Here is a 22,399-nt window from a genome sequence, read left to right on the forward strand (position 1 = left end):
GGTGAGATGCTGTTCAGAATTAGTAAGCATGAGCTGGGGAAAGGTAGCTGTTGGTATGAAAATCGTGAGCTTCCAAACTTAAATATTTGAGTGCTCTGTTAACCTGAATTAATACGCCAACAGATATGTTGGGTCCTAAGTTAATGAGGCACTCTGAAAATGGTGTATTCAGGGGGTTCACATTTCTGATTGGCTAAGTTTTATTCAGATTATTTTCATTGTCTGAGCCCACATTTTAGAAAATCGGTCCAAAGCATATCTGCCTGCTTCTCAGCCTTATTTAGCATTAACCTTAAATAGTGAATTCAACAGATTTCTTCTTCTACTTAGTGCCCTGTAAATTCTGGGACCATTGTATTCCTGGTCTCTTCTTTATAGAGTTGGGAGCTGAGTAATTGGGTATAAAGATAAGCAGGTCCCTGGGAAAACACCTAGAGGTTGTTTTTAGAATGAATTTTTAAACGTATTTTCCATCTCTGTTGAAATTCTCATTTTGTTCATGCGTTGTTCTTTTAGAATGAATTGGGGTGGAGTTTGCTTTTAGTCATTAACATCTTTGTCCTAAAGGCAGAATTGCCCCCCCCAAAGTACTGATTTCACTTGGATTGTGTTAACATTAGTAGGTTAGCATCAACTGTTAACTATTTAAAAAAAAAAAAATTGTAAGTGACCCAAACGAATGAACTGAGTTAGTCAAAAGCAATCAAAGATCACCAGGGATGATTACCTTCCAAGCAGCGGCCGAAGTAGCCAGCACCAAGTGTTCAGAGCACCTGTCACCAGGGGCTGTTCTGAGTGTCATGAGGAATCAAAGAGACATAGGTAGAGAGTCTCTACCCATGAGAAGGCATCACCCAGTGGCCGTCAAATGCCAACTGGCTGAACGACAAGGAAGAGGGACAGTGTTAGTGTGGGGGCACACTGGGTTGGGGCAGGTGGCCTGGATTCTGTCTCTGGCCTCTCGCTGCTAGAGGCAAGCCACTCACATCTCTAGAACCTCAGTTTCCTCATATGAAAACGAGGTATTCAACTCAATTTCAGAAGGACCTGCAGCCTCTGAGACACCAGAGCAGATGGTTTGGTGAAAGAGGGCCCGAGGGTTTGCAGCAGGAACTGTGTCATTTGATGGGTGAGTCAGACTGGGGGCATTGGGAAAATAATGTCTTCTCAATCAACACCAGGGCATAGGCAATTAGGAAACACACTTAGCTGATGGCTTGAGTGTCTGTTCCATTTAGAGGATAGATTCCTGAAGAGGGACAGGGTGACTCATCAGATGGCTGTAACCTGATGAAATACAGCTATCCAATTTCCTTGCTCTGATTCCATGCAAGCAAATGATCTTAATTTGGTTTTCCAAGGCAGTTTCCCCAGGCAAGAAGAGGGATAAGTTATGGCAATTGGAAATTGACATTCTTTTGTGGGAGCCAAATTAGATCACATGTGAGAAATGACTGTGAAATTAAATAAAGTGGCATTCAAATGCAAAGAAACAGCATCCTTATTAATATCACCATTAGTTATGAATCATCTTTGTGCTGATTTGGTTAGCCTTTGAACCATTTTTTTTTCTTCTTTTTTTAGAGCTAGTAAACCCTGGGTGCCTTGGTGATTATAGACAGTCTGGATCTGTAAAATCAGAGGCAAAATTTACTAACATTTACATGGTGCTTTTTTTTTTTTTCAAAGATTTTATTTATTTATTCATGAGAGACAGAGAAAGAGAGAGGCAGAGGCAGAGGGATAAGCAGGCTTCCCGCGGAGCAGGGAGCCTGATGCGGGGCTCGATCCCAGGACCCTGGGATCATGACCTGAACCGAAGACAGACGCTTAACCGGCTGAGCCACTCACGCGCCCCTACATTGTGCTTTTGCATGAAATATCCTAGTAGCTCTGGGAGAGAGAGAATACTATGTTCCTGTTCTCCAGCTCAGGAAGGCTCAGTACTATAGGGCTAGGAAGGGTTCAGGCTTGCAGTTAATCCTAGGTCTTGGGATTCCAAATCCTAATCGCAGTATGGCTGCTTCCGAAGGGAGTGAATGTTCTTCTCCCATAGCCTCCCCCAACGCTCACACACATTACTGCAGGAGATCTGTGCCCAATCTTGAAGGAGTTGAAGCAGAAGGTAATCTGTTCTGGAGATCATGGAATTGCTTCTCTTTCCCTCTTCAAATGGCACTTGAAGTGCATTCATAGAGCCTTTCCAGAAGATGCCCCGTGGCAGAGTCTGCTTGGCTTCCCTTAGTCCTTCGACTCAGGCTCGATCTGCTTGCTGCAGGTGTAGAAAGCGCCTATTTCCTTCTGCAGAGTCTTGGGGGGATGTTGGGCTCCTACCTGGCCTCCTCTGAAATTTTGGTCTGGATGTTCTTGCTGAAGGTGGCTAGGGACCCTTGGCTGGGACAGCTTCCCCAGATCAGCACTGCCTGCCCTAGCCCACCCAGGCTCCTGCATCTCTGCAGCCAAAGCTGCCCGGTTCAGATTACCAGAGGGGAGGGAGGGCGGGTCTGAATCTCTGGATCTCTGGGCCCTAGGTGCACTGCAAGCCTGAGCTCTCCATCTGCTTTGGCAGAGCGGGATCTTTGGACCCAGACCCTTCCCATTCACAGAGAGAAGGGGAAGACCGCTGCCTGCCTGAGAATTTGTAGAAGCTCAGGAAAAATATGAGCTGGCCCTATTCCTGCATCTCCTTTTGCTGGATTTACTTTGCTGTCTCCAGACTGAGAGGTAAAAGGGTGATGGGTGTGTAACCATTTCAGCTCATTTGGGGTCACTTCTTTGGTGGCAGTGGGCCAGCAAACAGAACAAATGCTCTCATTGCGAGGAAATGTTCGTGCCTCTTATTGATGAGCCAGAAAAATAACTCTCATATACCCAAAGCTTGCCCCTAGCTGAGGCTGGGTCGTGCCCAGTTCTAATCCTCAGTTTGCTGTTCTTTGCCTTGAAATATACATGACATTGAATGTTGATCCAGGTCCCTCTTTTTGAGCAGCTGTAGAAGCAGCAGATGGAAAATATGCTCAGAAGTTGTTTAATGACCTTTTTGAAGATTATTCCAATGCTCTTCGTCCAGTAGAAGATACAGATAAAGTCCTGAATGTCACCCTGCAAATTACACTTTCTCAGATTAAGGACATGGTGAGTAACATAAAGCGGTGACTCTTTGAAACGGTGCTTAGGATGAAACTAACCGTGCTTTCCAAAGAAGTGTCTTACCTGGAATTTGAGAGGAAATGAGAACAGACAGCAACATGTACAAGCTGGTGGGGGAAGGAGATACCAAGGAAGGAAGCTCTCTACAAAAGTAATTTCGCTAGATGTTAACCTAATCCTGGCCATTAAGAGTAACAGCCTTGATCATCCAAACAGAGATGGTGTCATATATCACATGATTCCCTTTCTATGAAATGTCCAGAATAGGCAGAACCCTGGAGACAGAAAGCAGAGTAGTGGTTGCCAGGGGCTGTGGGAAGAATGGGGGAATAGTGGGTGACAAATTGATGGTCATAAGGTTTCTTTTTTGGGCGGACAAAAATGTTCTGGAATTGGATAGTGGTGATGGTTGCACAATATCATGAATGTACTGTAAGCCACTGAACCATACACTTTAAAATGGCTAAATGTTGAGTTTTGTGTTATATGAATTTTATTCCTGTTTTTTTTTTAAAAAAGAAAGGTGGTGTTTTAAGATGGCTATCTTATTTAGTGCTTATATGCGTTTAGTTTCACGAAGTTGTGAAACTTGACTTTCTTCTGTACATTGTAGATATTTCCTGACTTTCTCATTCAAGTGAATCATTAGTTGATCAATTTTCAGAGAAATTTGGGCTGTTGATCAATGCAAAGATCTGATGGCTTAAACACCTGTCCACTTTACATTCAGAACACTAAATCAAGCAGAAAAAAAATGGCTTTGACAGTCAGTCAAAGGGATAGACTAGAAACGCTCTCATTGATTTAATGAAAGTAGATTTGTACTCTTGGAATTTCTGTTGTAAAGAACAAGTGCTCTAAAGATAGAAGGCATTTGGTTGAAGTGTCTACTGGACAGTTATATCATGGTTACTTGTACAGGATGAAAGAAACCAGATTCTGACTGCCTATTTATGGATCCGCCAAATCTGGCATGATGCGTATCTCACATGGGATCGAGACCAGTATGATGGACTGGACTCCATCAGGATCCCCAGTGACCTGGTATGGAGGCCTGATATTGTCCTATATAATAAGTAAGTACGAGTCAGTCATTTCTCAGGAATGAGCTTGTTGATTCAACAGAATTGAAACATAATGAAAAAGGAATGTTTAAAACATGCTTGAAGTTAAGTACCAATTCATGTACCTAGGCCCTGGAATGATGATCATAAAATCTTAGATAATAAAATAATAGGTCATAAAAGCTTAGAACTACAGTCCCCTTTTGGATGAGAAACTGCATTGTGGGCTGTAATAGTTTCCTAGGGCTACGGTAACAAAGTACCACAAACTGAGGGGCTCAAACAGCAGAAATGTATTCTCTCCCAGTTCTGGAGGCTAGATATCCAAGGTTGGTTCCTTCTGAGGCTGTAAGGGAGAATGTGTTCCATGCCTCTTCTCTAGCTTCTGGTGGTTGCTGTCAGCCTTTGTTGTCCCTGGACTTGTAGAAGCATCACCGTGATCTCTGCCTTCCTCTTCACCTGGCGTTCTTCCTGTGTGTTGTCTGTGTCCATTTTTTCCCTTTTATAAAAATAAAACTCATGTTGTATTAGGGGCTCACCCTACTCCAGTATGACCTTGTCTTAACCATTACATCCGCAATGACCCTATTCCAAATAAGATTACATTCTGGGGTGCCAGGGGCTAGGATTTCAACATATAAATTTGGGGGGGGCACAATTTAACCCATAATAGTGGTGCTCCCTTCTCCAAGATCATGTATCAATAACGATGATACTACAAAGATTAAATCAGAATGGGCCAGCTAGCGGCTGGCCTGTGGATTTTGGACATTGGAGTGGAGGATGAAGTAGATCATAAGATCATCAGTTGCCCTTTCTTGGTTTCAGAGCAAGGGGCCTTGAGTAAAGGGTAGAAGGTTTATGTTTCTCAAACTGTAAAGTGCACATGAAGAGCTTTGTTAAAATACAGATTCTGATTCAGTAGGTCTGGGGTAGAGTTTGATGTTCTTCATGTCCACAAGCTCCAGAGGTCAGTGCTGCTGGTTCTTGGACCACACTTTGAGGAGGAACCACATTGCTCTATCACAGTTCAGGTTCAGTTGCTCCACCTGTTGTCAAAGGAGCTTCTCTCTTTTTATTCTGGAATCCAAGGTCCCGTGGGTTGGGAATGGTTCCTTTTGACTCAGAACAGGGTGAATGAGGGGCAGTTCAGGGGGGCTCTCCTGAGAGCTCAGCCTTCTAGTGGGCATGAGTTTCTTTTCAGGAAGAAACACTGGTGGGTTGCAGCCTGGATTTTAGCCTTGTTCCTTACTCAGAGAGCTCATCCAAGGGTCATGACCGATTGAATCATAGCACTCATCCTGCTGACCATTTTCCACTCTGGGTGGCCAGAGGGCCCTTCTATATTCCTTTCCAAGCAAGATAACATCCCAGGGCTATTGCTTTATTATTCCAGTTCACTCCCCCCTTCTCTCTCTCTCTCTCTCTCTCTCTCTCTCTCACACACACACACACACACACACACACACACACACACACACACAAACACACATACACACAGAGAAGGCAAGAGAATGAGCCAGGTTGTCCATTAGCTCCTTTCACTCACAGGGTGCAGATAATCAGAGAATACAGTTGATATAGACCACTAACAGCATTCTATCAGTTCTAACAGTTCTTCCTGGGAAACAAACAGAATGCTTGTTCTCCTCTTCCTCCTGCTTTGGTTGGCTGAAGCAGTGACTAACTCTTACTGACATGCTTCTTTGCAAGCTTGCATGGTCATCTAAGTTAAGCCTGACCCAGTCCCTGCTTATTCCAGAAACCAGTTGTGTGCTCATGAGCTCACACAGACCTACCGTGGCTTTGGTAAATTCTGTCCCTTTCCCCCCCAGATCATTGGCCTTGAGATGTATGAATTCTCTTCCCTGTCCCTTTTACACACAGAATCTTTTCATCACACCGAGTAATCAACTCTTTTCTGTTCCTCTGGGTTGATTCTTTAGTCTTCTCTTCCCTCCTGCCTCAGATAGTTCTGTTTCGGATCCTTTATTCTGCTTTGCATTCTCTTTCTCAGTAATGTCAGAGTTTTATTACTTAGAGGAAACTCTAAATGTGGCTATGGTTGGATGTCATTTGCATTCCTATAACCAGCTAAAATGAGGCTAGAAGAGAGTTATAGGATCAGGCAAAGAAGGGACCTTGATCATAACCATTTCCCTGACCCTTGTCCTTCTAGCCGAATCCCTGGAACCATAGACTCTTCTGATCCCAGATATAATATTCTCATTATTTCTCAGAAGGTGGCATAGAACCTTGTAGACCATAAAATGGGCTTTCTGAGTGGCGGTGGGGAGAGGAAAGAGGGCTATGTAGTAGTGATCCAGTCAGGTGTGATAAAGATAGTTCAGATGGGAAGATGCTTCACATCTAGATTCACCACTGGAGCCTGAATCCATGGGGCTGGACTTGCTAAAGTGTGATCAGGATGGTGATGGGTCTGGGAGCTACTTCATGTGAGGAGCAGTTGAATTTGTTGATGCTTAGTTTGGAAGTTAGCAGTTCTTGGGAAGACTTGATGGCAATGGTAGGCAATCAAGGAGAAAATAAGGGAGAGAAAAGAGAGAAATTTGCTCTAGAGGACAAAACCAAGACAATGAAAAGTTAAAGGGAAGATAAACAAAAAAATAATCATAACGAATAACTTGGGAAATCAATATTCTCAAGAAGTAGTGAGCTCTTTAGCAATATAGTTATTCAAGCAGATACTGGCTCTGTTACCAAATCAGTAAAGGAATAAATAAATCGGGGCTCAAAGTTCTGGTGAGGTTGTTTAGTCTAAGTATATGGCCAATATAATGGTTAGTGCAAGAGGCTGCAAGGATTCCTGACATTAGATTGGGTAGAGACTAGGTTATAGAAATTCTGAATGTGCATTTATTATGAGAGAGTTCTAATGGTTGGGTTTTCATGGGCCATCTTAACACTTGGATTTTAGAGCTAGTGAGGAATTGGGTACTCTATCATATTCAGAAAGATTTGTCTAGAATTTAGCACTAGGGTTTGTTTAAGTCATCTAGTGGTTGAGAAAATGGCAAACCTGTTAGATGAGATTGGATGTAAAGGAGGGAAAGAGTAACAGGTTTGAGGAAAACGATGATGAATCTGGTGTGGGACCTGTTCAGTTTGGGGGACCAAAGGAACATTCACATGGAGACAACCAATGAAGGGACTGAAAAGGCAATCCTCAAACCTGGAAAGAAGGTTGGGGAAGAGATATCAAAAGTCCTGTGAGCCCTTATAGAAATACTCAAGGAAGGAAAGAAAATGGCTGCAGATAAAGTTGGTGAAACTCTTCCCTGCAGACATTCACAGAAGACACTTAAAAGAAATGGTTAAAGGGGTAGAAGGAGAAATGTGAGAGAGAGTTGTGTCGTAGAAACCACGGGAAGAAAGGATGTCCAGGAACAACCTATACTGTGAAATGCTTGGGAAGAGTTGAATAGGATAGGGACCTAGAACAGGTTTTTAGATTTGTGTGTTGGGGGTGCAAGTTATGAATGACCTTTGAAAGAGCACATGTTGGGAAGAAGCCAAATTGCAAGAATAAAAGCAAAATGGGGAATTGACAGCAGTGTGTATCATTTCCAGTGTGTGGAAAGAGAGGTGGGATGTGGGAAGTGCCTTAGAGGAAGGGAAGTTGGTAGGAGAGACTGGGGAACAGCATTGGGAAGGGTCTTGATGAGCCAGAGAGAGTAAGAGAAACCAAGAGATGCAAAATCCTGAAGGAGACGTGGGAGGAAAGGAATCACAGTACCAAGAGGGAAATTAGCCTTGGAAAGAAAGAGGGGGACTTCTTTTTGATATGGAATTGTCCGAATAGATTCTCTCTGATCCTGAGATCTCTCCCCTTCACCAAAGAAGGTAGGATGGGTGAGTGATATTCTTAGTTCATCATAGTGCTCACCTCTCATTCAGGTAACTATATACATTTCTCATCGTTACGGAGGTTAGGTTCAGGGATTTTCAAAAAACTTCATCTTGTTACTTCATCTTTGTCACAAAGACCCGCATTAAAGATCTTTCTTTTTAAACCCTCATTAAAGACCTTCATTAAAAAGTGAGCACCACACGTTAACTGTAATGGTCTGATTTGGTCCACTTCAATCAGACCATTACAGTTAATGTGGCGCCCAATTTTTAATAAGTGGGAAAAAATAATTTAAAAACATGCCAGTTCTTTGATCCAGCACATCTTCTCCTGGCAATTTAATCTAAGGAAAGAGTCAGTGGATAAATGCAAAGATTCGACTACAGCATTGCTTGTAAATGCAAAACCTGGAAATGACAATGTTGAACATCGATGGATTGGTTAAATAAGTATGGCATATCTATATAATGGGATATAAAGGAAAACTATTAGCCATGAAAATAATGTTGCAGAAGAATATGAATGAATAACCACATTTTAAATTTTGTATCATCTTTTTTTGGGGGGGTAAATTAACTTTTTTTATTTTGGGATAATTTTAGATTTCTAGAAAAGTTGCAAAGATGGTACAGAGAGTTCCCATATACCCTTCACCTAGCTTCCCCTAATGTTACATCTAGTGTTACATCAAAATAACATAGTACATTTGTCAAAACGAATACAATATTATTAAACTATAGACTTTATTTGGATTTTGTCAGTTTTTCTACTAATGTACATTTTCTTCCAGAATCCAATCCAGGATACCTTACACATTACATTTAGCCATAATACATTTTATAGGGAAAAAATTATAAGGAAGACTGGGCAATATGCATTAAATGTTAATAAGAATTTATCAGTTAAGGTTGTAAGCATTGGAAACTGACTTTGGCTACCTTCTGAAAAAAAGGAATTTGTTGAAAGGGTATGGTACAGCTCACTGAATTAAAGGGGAAAAAAATCAATGACCAGTTCTTAGAAAGGACAGACTGGACAGACTGGGAGTGCTCTAGAGTTTGAGACAGCAGGGACTACTGAGCTCGTTTATTTATTTGTTTTATAAGGAGGCATCACCAGAGTGACTGTTTTTGGTCTTTGGGTCACTTGTTTAAGATCTAAACTCCAGGGAAAGTGAATCAGTTGGATCTAGCACAGGTCATACGGCCAGCCCCTGGCCAGGGGAGGATGTGCACAGGTCAGTGAGCTGTCCAGAGTAAGGAAGTTGATGAGTTGTCTTGACAAGCAGCTTTCATTCTCCTCCTCTGACCTCTAGGGCTGATGATGAATCTTCTGAGCCTGTGAACACCAATGTGGTCCTGCGCTATGATGGGCTGATCACCTGGGATGCACCAGCCATCACCAAAAGCTCCTGTGTGGTGGATGTCACCTATTTCCCTTTTGATAACCAGCAGTGCAACCTGACCTTTGGTTCCTGGACCTACAATGGCAACCAGGTGGACATAGTCAATGCCCTAGACAGTGGCGACCTCTCCGACTTCATCGAAGATGTGGAGTGGGAGGTCCATGGCATGCCCGCTGTGAAGAATGTGATCTCCTACGGTTGCTGTTCTGAGCCTTACCCAGATGTGACATTCACTCTCCTTCTGAAGAGGAGGTCCTCCTTCTATATCGTCAACCTCCTCATCCCATGCGTCCTCATCTCTTTTCTGGCCCCCTTGAGTTTTTATCTCCCAGCAGCATCTGGGGAAAAGGTCTCCTTGGGAGTGACCATCCTGTTGGCCATGACTGTATTTCAGCTCATGGTGGCAGAGATCATGCCGGCCTCAGAAAATGTCCCACTGATAGGTGAGCTCACGGGCCTTACACTTTGAGCCTAGCTTTGTATCTTTGAGCCTGGGATTGTATCTGTTCCTTTAAAGTCAGAACCATCAGGTCAATTTCAGACTCAACACAAGCTGTCACATGCTTCATTTAGTGTCTTCAGTTGGCATCTTTGAATACAGAGATGTCTGTTCTCCAGAACCGGTCTTATGGTCTCTGGGCTTACGCGAAAGGGGAAGGAGAGGCAATATAGTTTAGAGCAGTGGTTCTCAAAGTGTGATCCCTGGACCCCCAGTGCAGCATTGTTTTGGAAAGGCAGATTCTCAGAGCCCACCCCAGACCTACTGAATTAGAAACTTTGGGGCAAGTCCTGGCCAATCTGTTTTAACAAGACTTCTGGGTGATTTTGATGCACTTTCTGTCCACTGGCTTAGAAGTTAAGGCCCTGATTTTGAAGTTAAAGAAATCTGCATTTGAACTCGGATTTCACCACTCATTTCTTAACAATCGATCTTAGGCAAGTTACTTAGTCTTTTAGTTTCTGCTTCATGCCCTGGAAAGGGTGTAATTGCTACTCATTGTGTGGTTCTTAGTGTAGAAGCTGGTGTATGGTAAGTGCACCCTAAGTAGTGACTATTACTGTCTTTTCACAGCACACGGGATCTCTTCTTGGGAAAGAGTGGCAAACAGGATAGAAATGGTTGACTGGATTTTTCAACCCATCGTCTACCCTTAATAGAATAATCTTTAACCTTTATTGGATATAGTAGATGTGGGAGAGCTTATTAAAATGCAGGTTTCTATACCCAAAGAGTGTGATTTAGCAATCTGGGCAAGAGTTGGGAATCTGAGGTGATTTTAGGTTGGACCATATTTTCAAAAGTCTGCACTTACAAAATGTCCTTGTACAGGGTAGACTTAGAGACAGAGACTATGACCCCTTCCCACTCCCCATCCTTTCCCTACCTCATGTTTTTAAAGGATATTATTTATTTGTTTGAGAGAGAGAGTAAGCACAAGCGGGCGGAGGGACAGAGAGAGAGGGAGAAGCAGACTCCCCTCTGAGCAGGGAGCCCGATGCGGGGCTCGATCCCAGGACTCTGGGGTCATGACCTGAGCTGAAGGCAGATTAACAGACTGAGCCCCCCCGTGCCCTTCCCTACCTCATTTGAGACCTCTCCTAATACATTCCGTACCTGCACCATGCCACCAAGGATCTACTCAGCTCCAACACCTCTGTGTCCGTGACTTGCTCTTGTAATAGACGCTTACCAGAATCAGAAGCTAGACCTAATTTCTAGTTCCTTAAAATAAACAATGAGGAGGAATTTCAGAACACGCAGAGACTTAGAGACCAATATGAAAGGGATATTGTACTGCTCTTTTATCCTCTACTGAATCCAGTATTACCTGATACTCAGATGTTACTACACTGGTTTCCCTGTTTGGAGATTTCTTCCTTGTTATGTCTCTCCAAGCAAAAAAACACAGACACACCAACACATGGACACAAATACACACACACACACACACACACACTTTTTTGAGAAATAGACACAGGAAGTTCTCTCCACCCCTCCCCCCACACCACTAATAAAGAGGAAGGGTGTATTGGCATTTTGATTACCTCTCCTGAGACATAAATGATTGACAGTGATGATCTGTAATCATAATCCTATTTGAGGCAAGACATTTGGCAGATGTCTCTCTCTTCTCTAGCAGTGACTTTCAACAGCAAGCTGGCTAAAGTTCTAAAGAGACATGTCCTGGGACGTGTCTCAGGAATTTTGCAAACATTACTTATTCTGTTTCTGTGATAATATAAGTTGTATCTTTTTAGAAAGGGTGCACACAGAGCAGTCTGTTAACAATAACAATTTGTTATTTGCAGCACCTATGAAATGCACTTCCACATAAAAATGTGTTTAAGTGTTCTGGGTAAATGTAGGATTTGATCTAAGCTTCTGGCCCATAATCTTTACTAAGACAGGTCCCATTTATTCTTAGTTTACTTTGAGCTTTTAACAAATAAGTGGATGATGAACATTATCAAATGCATTGTTTTCATCTGTTAAGATTATCATCTGAGTTTTCTCTTTTACCTCATTAATATAGTGAAATAGGTTTTCTGATGTAGAGGTAAACCCTCCTTTATCATGATGAATTATCATTTTAAAACACTACTGGATTTAGTTAGCTAGTAATTTTTATAGGACTTTCTCAAATACTTCTATAAGTAAAATGGCCTGAATACTTCCTTTCTTGTTACTTTGGAATCAAGGCTAAATTGACTTGTAAAGTAAGCTAGGCAGCTTTCTCTCTTTTTCTACTTCTGGAACAACTCGACTTGCATGATATGAATTATCTGTCTTTTAAAAGTTTGGTAAAACTCACCTATAAAACCAACTCTGGAGCTTTTCTATTCCAGTGTTCTTTCTTCTTACATTAAATTTGATGTCTTATGAATTTCTAGAAATTTCATCTAGATTTTCAAATATGTTATCATACAGCTAAATATTATTTTATTGCATTCTAAATTTCTATTCTGTTATTTCTTCTTTTACATCCTCCCTCTCTACCCGCCCCCCCCAACCTTGCCTCTATTCTGTGAGTGGCTTTATCAAAGGTTTATCAATCTTACTCCTTTTTTCAAATATCTTTTGCTTTTGTTCATCTTTTTGGCTTTTTGTTCTATATTTTAGAAATCTGTGCCCTTACCTTTATTCTTTCTTTCCTTAATCTTCCTTTTTCATGAATATTGTTTTATGCAGTCCCACGTTAAAGACTAATATTGACACAGTGGCTTCTTCCTTACCCGACAGTAATGAGGTCTGGAGACAATTCTGAGAGTTGCCCAAGATTGTTGTTTATTGAAAGGGGAATTTTTTCACATCATGATCTCAGCAAACATTTAGAAACCTTTCACTCAGTGAAGGGACAGTGCTGAGAACCTTACATGTACCATTGCAATTAAGCCTCACCCTATTCCATGAATTAGATCCGATTATTATACTCATTTTACAGAGAAAGAAGCTGAGTCTCAGCAGGATGATCTAACTTGCTCCAGGCCCCCAGTCTAGTGAGCGACAGACCTGGGATTTGAATCTAGGAAGTTTGATTCAGAAGCTTATACTGGGAACCATTAGTGTATACAGCTTCCTTAGAAAAGGTGTTTGTGTATTTTTGAGCCAAACATGAGGCCAGTTTTAAGCTAATTTGGTTGTGGTTATTTTCCAGGCAAATACTACATAGCCACAATGGCCTTGATCACAGCCTCCACCGCCTTGACCATTATGGTGATGAACATCCACTTTTGTGGGGCTGAGGCCCGGCCGGTGCCACACTGGGCCAGGGTCGTCATCCTGAAATACATGTCCAGGGTCTTGTGTGTCTATGATGTGGGTGAGAGCTGCCTTAGCCCCCGCCACGACAGGCAGCAAACCCACCTCACAAAGGCTTATGGCAAACTTCCAGAGCCAAATCTGCAAACAAACAAAGGCCTTCCCAGAAGGAAGGAAATAAACAAACTGGTGAAGAATGACTTGGGGTGCCATGGTGAGAACCCACAAGATGCTGACAGTTACTGTGCACGGTATAAGGGGCTGACGAGGAATATCGAGTACATTGCCAAGTGCCTCAAAGACCACAAGGCCACCAATTCCAAGGGGAGCGAGTGGAAGAAGGTTGCAAAGGTCATAGACCGATTCTTCATGTGGGTTTTTTTCATTATGGTGTTCGTGATGACTGTTTTGATCATCGCAAGAGCAGATTAGTGGGCATTTGGTGTGTAGAGACAAATCAGTAAAATTCCCTGTGATCTACTCTAATATTTTTCCAAGTCAGATTTACACACACACACACACACACACACACGCAAACACATACATATAATTTATATATATAAATAAATCTATATCTAAGATTTAGGGGTTATGGTGTGTTTACTTTCTTTTTTTTTATTTTTAAAGTAGGCTCCACACCCAGCATGGAGCCCACCATTGGCCTGAACTCACAATCCCAAGATCAAGACTGGAGCTGAGGTCAAGAGTTGGCCACCCAACCGACTGAGCCACCCAGGTGTCCCTGTTGGGCTCACTTTTTATTTTTAATTTCAAATCAATATTATAGCTACCTGTTAAGTTTAGCAGGAAAAAAAATTGTAAAGCAAGAGGTCCAAAATTTCAAGGGTAGGAAGATGAAGGAAATAAAAAAGGATCCCTTTGATAGCCTACCAGAGTGGTAGGTGGCTGGCCTCTAGAGCACACAATTATTTTCCCTTTTAACATGGCAGATAACACAGTACCTTACATTACTGTTTAAAATTTAAAGCAAAACAAAACAAAGCTCATTTTCCCCTTCGCCCTTATTTTTAAAAAGATTTTATTTATTTATTTGAGAGAGAGAGAGAGCACACACAAGCATGTGGGGGGGGAGGAGCAGAGGGAAGGACTCTCAAGCAGATTCCCTGCTGAGCACGAGCCCCATCTCACAACCCTGAGATCACGACCTGAGCTGAAACCTAGTGGTTGCCTAACCGACTGAGCCACCCAGGTGCCGCGGCCCCCCTCTGCCACTTAGCCCCTATTAAAACATGCTTTTAAAAAAAGAAAATAGTCATGGATTCCTTAGTGCGATTTTAGTTGCAATGTTACCTTTCTCAGGACTAGTGCATTTCAAGTCATTTCTCAAATGATGGAATAAAAAGTTTTGTCCCATATAAACAAAGTCTAAGAATCAGCAACTTAATGGGGAAGAGAACTTTCTTCATGATGATGATGTCATATGTAGTGGTTATATTTTATATAAACCCTAACGATGAAGTTGTTCCTGAATTTAGTCTTTGACTTAAACAAGATAATCAGCAAACTGGGCTCATTCATTTGTTCATTCAATTATTCACCAAGCATTTTTTGAGTTTGTCCTACATATAATAAAGCTACATGATTCACATCTGCACTCGGTGTCATAGCAAATTTTATACACAAGTCTGATCCTTTTTGATCTTCACAATAATTCTGTGAGCCAACCAGGCAGGTACTTCTAGTCCTTTTTCTCAGAGAAGGAAACTGTGACAGAGGAAAGTGGATGGAAGTGACCTACCTCCTCAACATTCAATGAGGTGGTGAGTGGAGCTGGGATTCAGACCCTCATCACTGTGACTCTGAGTTTGGGCCAGGTCTGCTAAAGTCACACTGCTTTTGAGCATGATAGATCATGATTTAAGATAGGAGAGACTGAGGGATTCTCATTCTGAATTCTGAATTTCTGTCCTAAATAACTTCCTACACTTCTCCACTTTTTTCCTAGTTTCAATCACATCTGTCATCACATTCTTTCCACTCTCACCTTGATGACAATGATCCAAGTACTGATAAGGTCATGATCCCAGGGTCCTGCTCAGTGGGGAGTCTGCTTGTCCCTCTCTCTCTGCCCCTCCCCCCACTGGTGCTCTCTCTCTCTCTCTCTCTCTCTCTCTCTTTCAAATGAATAAAATCTTTAGAAAAAAAAACAAGACTGTGGTGGCAATTAGAAGATTGTAGAGAAAGGAGAGAAAAGGCAGAGAGATCTGTTGGCATGTTTTTTTTTTACCATTTCAAGGAAGTGATAATGAAGACATGACCCAAGATGGTGGGGGTAAGTAAATGAGTCATTTATGACCTAAAACAAAGTATTTATGGCCTAAATAGACAGAACATGGTGACAGGGTGGATGTGGCCAGAGAGAGAGTGGCATTGAGAATGATTCTGAGCTTTCTATCCCAGAAAACTGAAGCAAAGAGTAAAGGAGGACTGGGTTTTGGAGGAGAGAATTCTGTTTAGGACATCTTGTATTGGAAATGCCTGTAGGACACGCTGGTGGAGATGTCTAAGAAGTAGTGAACATGCGTTTGGAAATTTGGTGAAAAGTGAAAGCTTAACAAAAGATTTTACACTCTGGTTAATTGTTAAAATATTTATTAAGTGATTTCAGTGGGTAAGACACAGTGCTACAAACTGAGAGACTGAAATGAAGAGAAACACTTTCTTTGCCAGAATTCCAGATGATTATAATCATTATGTGGCATTAAAGCATTTACCTTATTATACTGTCATTTCTTTGTTCATGCGTCTGTGTCCCCAAGTATACCAAGATCCTCTCTGGGCCTCACGCCCAGAAGTTCTGTCATTTTCTCTTTTTATCCTTTGGGATAAGGATATTCTCTTTGTACGCAATAAAGGGCCTCGTGTGGGGTCATCAGCCGTGAAGCAATTGTTAGTGGATGAGTGAGTGAAAGGAAGAGCTGTAAGAGGGTCCGACCAAGTGCTTTAGAAACACAGGCTGTGAAGGGGCTCCTACCCTAGACAATACACTGAAAACAGATCCCAGATGAATGAAAGACTTAGAGGTAAAAACAAACAAAAATGAAAGGTTTGTAAGAGAATCTAGAAGACTTTCCAAATAAAATTTCCACTTTAAAACATTTTATTTTATTTTATTTTACTTTATTTTATTTTTTTAAAGATTTTATTATTTTTTGACAGAGAGAGAGTCAGCAAAAGAGGGAACACAAGCAGGGGGAGTGGGAGAGGGAGAAGCAGGCTTATGCCAAGCAGGGAGCCCGATGATGGGACTCGATCCCAGGACTCCGGGATCATGACCTGAGCCGAAGGTAGATGCCCAATTGACTGAGTCACCCAGGCGCCCCACCACTTTAATACATTTTCAAATGTGGTGACTACACGGAAGTGGAGTCCAGGGCTCACTGAAGAAGAGGAATAAAAGGAACTGATTTGGATTGAGTGGTCAGTTTGCTGAGGAAATGGCATTTAAAGTGAAATCTGAGGATGAGAAGGAGTTAGCTGGATAAGAGTTGGGGAAAGTGCCAGGTCACAGGCAGTGGAAAAGTCAGAATTCAGGCTCAAGGGCAGAACAGGGTTATTATTATTTGAGAAAGTGACAGGAGGCCAGTGAGGCAGAACCGTACAATCAAATCAGCAACCCACAAGAGAGCAAGGGAGGAGATTGGCAAGGTGAGAAGGCTGGTTCCTATAGAGCCTTGCAAAGTTTAAAAAAACACCAATGTCTTTGTTTATTGTCCAACTGCCTTGGTGTACTGAGATGTGTACCTGGGTTTATTAAGGTCCTGACCTTTGTTCTTTCTCCTATAGTCTCCGTGTCTACTTTTCCATGAGCTCATGGCTCAGACCAACACTTGCCAACACAGCCATGGGCAAACCTGGCAAATGGGCTGTCTTGGTCTAACTGGAAACACAGGTTCTAGAACGTCTTAGGAAATAGTGGTGAGGCCACCAATAATGTCATCAACTCCAGAGGCTAGCATAAGAGCTCTCTGCCCATTTCTTCCCTCCTATCAGATCACTCCATTGAAATAGGCCTGGCTGTTGAAACTTCATGAGCTTGTCAATATAGCCAAACCTCTCTAGCCTTTACAAAATAAGCCCCATGACAAAACCTTCCTTGTATTTGCATATCTCTATCTCTTCGCTCTTCCCAGCCAGGCTTCCTCCTTGCGTCATTCAGGGCTCCAGCAGGATATAGATGGTGTGCTCAAATTAGGATGACTCATGGAAGGTTTAATAAAGGACTAGTAATAGAGGTGTAGACAGGATGTAGAGAAAACAAAGGGTGGTAGAGAACACTAGGTCTAGCATCTCTGAATGAGGCCCGAGAGGAGCCAGGAGAAAGTGGTTACCTGAACCCAGCTGGAGAGAGTTGTGACCTTTGGTTGAATGAATGCAACCAACTCCAGAAAGAGGGAATTGGGGGAATATATAACCCCACCCCACTCCTTCTTCCCTCCAGCCTCCTCCCAGGGCTCACTCTTGGTCAAACTCAATGGCATCACTCAATGGTATTCTGTTGCCATTGATCTGGGACAGACAGCAGAGTGGCAAAGGGTAGAGCATGGATCTGGAGGGACAAAGGGGAGACATCTGACATGGTCCCTCATTCTTTGGCTTCACTCTACATTTAAAACCTGACTTCTTTTCACCCCACTCAGCTGAAACTGCTCTAGCAAAGTTGACCATTCGGTAATTGCCAAATCCACTGGACACTTCTGAGTCCTCTGTGCTGCCTTCAACACAACTGACCACTTCCTCCTTCTCACCCCTCTTCTCTCTTACCCTCTGCATTACCACTTTCTGCTTCTTTTTTTTTTTTTAAAGATTTTATTTATTTATTTGAGAGAGAGAGAATGAGAGAGAACACATGAGAGGGGATAGGGTCAGAGGGCAAAGCAGACTCCCTGCCTAGCAGGGAGCCCGATGCGGGACTCGATCCAGGGACTCCAGGATCATGACCTGAGCCGAAGGCAGTCGCTTAACCAACTGAGCCACCCAGGCGCCCCACTTTCTTCTTCTTAAATGGCTAATTCTCAGAAACCCTGGCTGCCTCCAATTCCTCTCTCCTCTGGTATAAGTTGATGTCCCTCAGTGTTCCATCCTCAGCTCCCCTCCATGTTTTTTACTACCACATATATCCTGGTGGTTCTGAAAACTACTTCTTCAGTCTTGTACTCCCTTTAGTTCCAAACCCAGTATAATCTTCGTATCAGCTGAGTATCACCACTTCAATGTCTCACAAGACCTTCAAATTCAACATGTTCCAAACTAAGCTCATTACCTACATTTCACCCAAGTCTCCTCCTCCTCTGTGCTTCTGTGTCATTTATCTGTACCACTATCAACTCAATCACCCAGGCTAGAAATCAGGCAGTTATTCTGGATTCTTATCTAACTCAGTATCAAATCATTCATGGATCCTGTCAATTCTACCTGCTAAGTGGTTTCAAAACTGTCCTCTTTTCTCGCCTTCTATTTCATCTTCTTTGCCCCTGCCAAAATGATCTTGTGACTCTTCCACCTAAAACTTTTAAATGGCTAACCAAATACCTACAAGTTGGATAAAGTCCAACTTCCTTAATATGATATAGCAGCAATGAAAAAATGTGTGCATATGTGTTTTCTTTTCTGCTGCTCTAGTAAGAGGTGTTCCTTTGTTCACCCTGGGAATATAAATTATCTTTTTGGCATAGAAAGTAACCACTCTACTCTGTCTTGAAAGAGAAGTAATCAGACCTTGTTTGTTGTGAGAGTCTGAGACCCCAGGAGCAATTAGGGTCTTCATTATGAGAGGGGTTTAGAAATAAGACCTTTGATGTTTGATGGTTAAAAAAGGAGTTGCAAAGCTGGCTTCCCACCCCATGCATGTGACTCAGGCTGAGCTAGACATATACCCTTACCTGAGACATTGAATCTTAAAGTTTATATGGAAAAATGAATATTAAATACTGACAGTCAAGAAAAATATGCAAAAGAAGACTGTGAAGGGTACTTGCCTAAGGAGATAGTGGAAGTCATGATAACCAAGTAAAATTAGGATTAGGCTAGAAATAGACAAATGCAAATAAACAAAATCAGTGGAAATGAATTGAGGATCTAGAAACGGACCTCAGTGTATGTGAGAATTTAATATATGTCAATGAGGGTAGTTAGAATAAGTGGGGAAAGACAATCTGTTAAAAAAGATGTGCCTCTATCTTAAATAAGATACAAATACTAATTTTTAAAAAGATTTTATTTATTTATTTGTCAGAGAGAGAGAGAGTGAGAGGAAGAGAGCATGAGCAGGGGGAGAGGCAGAGGGAGAAGAGGCTGCCGCTGAGCAAGGAGCTTGATGCAGGACTCGATCCCAGGACCCTGGGATCATTACCTGAGTCGAAGGCAGATGCTTAACTGACTTAGCCACACAGGTGTCCCTACAAATACTAATTTAAGATGAATTAAACAAAATCAAACAACAGCAATGCTGTCAGGAAATCTAAGAGGACTTCAGCAAGATGGTGGACTAGGAGGTCCCCTCATAACCCCCACTCAGCAACAATTTTGGCAGCCATTCACAGACCAAGGTGCCTTTGTGGGAGTACTGTAAGATCCAGATAGGAGATTGTGAAACCCTAATGGAGCCCAAGACTGAGGAGAGCCATTTTGAGAAGGCAGGCACATGTTCAGGTAGCAGACTCATCAACTGTGGTCCTGGCTACAGACCTGGTAACAGTCCCCATGAACTTGGCTATGGCCCATTTGGCCTTGGCCCTGCACCAGCACCATCTGCCAAGAGACCCAGAAGGAGACACGCCCATCCATGTCCCCAGAGGTAAGCCTGCCAATCTCAGTTTGATTTTATATCCTGAAATGGCCCTGAATCTGGGCTCCAGCTCCTCTCAGCCATGGGCCAAGAATATTCCTGTCCACCCCAGAACCCATGAGGAGACATACCCAACCATGCTTCCAGAGGTAGGCCCACTGATTTCAGTCTGACCATGGTCTTAAAGCAGACTTATGACTCAGTTCTAGCCTCTAAGAATTTTTTGGGTGAACGATAAACAAAATCAACAGACTTTTAGCTAGATTAACCAAGAAAAAAAGAGAGGACTCAAATAAATAAAATTATAAATGAAAGGACATTATAGCTGACACCACAGAAATACAAAGGATGATAAGAGACTACTACGAACAAAGACACCAACAAATGGGACAACCTAGAAGAAATGGATAAATTCCTAAAAACATACAATCTTCCAGTACCAATCTTGAAGAAATACATAATCTGAAATGATCAGTTATAAGTAAGGGGATTGATCAATATCCAAAAACGTCCCAAGAAAGAAAAGCGTTGGACCAGATGACTTGACTGGTGAATTTTACCAACATTTAAAGAAGAATTAATACCAATCCTTCTCAAACTCTCCCAAAAATTGAAGAGGAGAGAACACTTCTGAATTCATTTTACAAGGCCAGCATTACCTTCATACCAAACCAGATAACGACACTCGAAAAGAAAATTACAGAGCAATATCCCTGAGGAAAGAAGATGGAAAAATCCTTAACAAAATACTAGCGAACTGTATTTAACAGCACATTAAAAGGATCATGTGCCATGATCGGTGGGATTTATCCCTGGGATACAAATCGATGAACATGATACACCACAATGAACAGAATGAAGGATTAAAATCTTCATCTCAAGTGTTCTCACCACCACACACGTGAAAAAATAGTAACTGTGGGAGGTGATGGATGTGTTAATTAACTTGATTGTGGTAATCATTTCACAATGTGTATATCTATTAAATCATCACTTGTTACGCTTTAAAAAATCATGTTGTACTATCTAAATATGTATAATTTTCATTTGTCAATCACACCTCAATAAAACTGGAAAAAAAAAAAGGAAGAAAATTTAGGAGACTACCTGTAAGCAGCAGAAGAGATTTTTTTTAATTGAGGTATAATTGATGTATAACATTATATTGGTTTCAGGTGTACAACATTATGCTTTGATATTTATATATTGTAAAATGATCACCACAATAAGTCTAGTTAACATCCCTCACCCACACAGTTAAAAAATTTTTTTTCTTGTGGTGAGAACTTCTAAGATCTACTCTTGTAGCAACTTTCAAATGCAATACAATATTATTAACTACAGTCATTGTACATTATAGCCCCATAAATTATTTATGGAGATTTCCTTAACATAAAATAGAAATCGGAAGCTATAAACAAAAAGATAAACATATTTGATTACATAAAAACTAAAAATTTTAGGGGCGCCTGGGTGGCTTAGTTGGTTAAGCACCTGCCTTTGGCTCAGGTCATGATTCTGGGGTCCTGGGATCAAGCCCCACCTTGGGTTCCCTGCTCAGCGGGGAGTCTGCTTCTCCCTCTTCCTCTGCCCCTCCGCATGCTTGTGCTCTCTCTCAAATAAAGAAAATCTTAAAAAAAAAATAAAACAAACTAAAACTAAAAATTTTATATGACAGAAGATATAATGAATATAGGGCGCCTGGGTGGCTCAGTTGGTTAAGCGACTGCCTTCGGCTCAGGTTATGATCCCGGAGTCCCTGGATCGAGTCCCACATCGGGCTCCCTGCTCGGCGGGGAGTCTGCTTCTTCCCTCTGACCCTCCCCCTTCCTGTGCTCTCTCACTCTCTCTCTCTAAAATAAATAAATAAAATCTTAAAAAAAGAAGTTAAAAAAATTTTTTAAAAGATATAATGAGTACAGTCAATGAAAAAGCCAAATGATAAATGACAGACTTAGATATACCAGTAGTACTGTTAATATTCAAAACACTCATATAAACTGATCAGAAGAGTAAACAACCCAATCAAAATAAAAAACAAACAATGCGAAAAGACAATTCATAGAAAAACAAATTGATATGGCTAAGAAGCATATTGAAAGTTGCTGAAATAGGGGCACCTTGGTGGCTCAGTCAGTTAAGTGTCCAACTCTTGGTTTCGACTCAGGTCACGATCTCAGGGTTGTGAGATCAAGCCCCATGTAGGCCTCCACGCTCATCGCTCATCGGGGAGTCTGCTTGAGATTCTTTCTCTCTCCCTCTGTCCCTCCCTGCTTGTGCAAGAGCATGCATGCATGCACATGCGTGTGCACACACACACTCTCTCAAATAAATAAATAAA

At 41.9% G+C, this 22,399-nt stretch overlaps 1 protein-coding gene across 1 annotated transcript; it reads left to right on the forward strand.

Moving 5' to 3' along the window:
* The first annotated feature begins 2,660 nt into the window (after nt 1-2,660).
* On the forward strand, nt 2,661-13,682 carry CHRNA9 (cholinergic receptor nicotinic alpha 9 subunit). The gene is made up of 5 exons (XM_045879470.1): nt 2,661-2,724; nt 2,990-3,135; nt 4,072-4,226; nt 9,401-9,933; nt 13,147-13,682. Exons 1-5 carry the CDS (start codon nt 2,661-2,663, stop codon nt 13,680-13,682), a joined length of 1,434 nt encoding a protein of 477 aa, XP_045735426.1.
* The last annotated feature ends 8,717 nt before the right edge of the window (nt 13,683-22,399 follow it).

This window comes from Mirounga angustirostris, unplaced genomic scaffold (assembly GCF_029215605.1).
Source record: "Mirounga angustirostris isolate CCGP_5_RB_7025 unplaced genomic scaffold, mMirAng1.0.hap1 SCAF_2, whole genome shotgun sequence".
NCBI lineage: Eukaryota > Metazoa > Chordata > Mammalia > Carnivora > Phocidae > Mirounga > Mirounga angustirostris.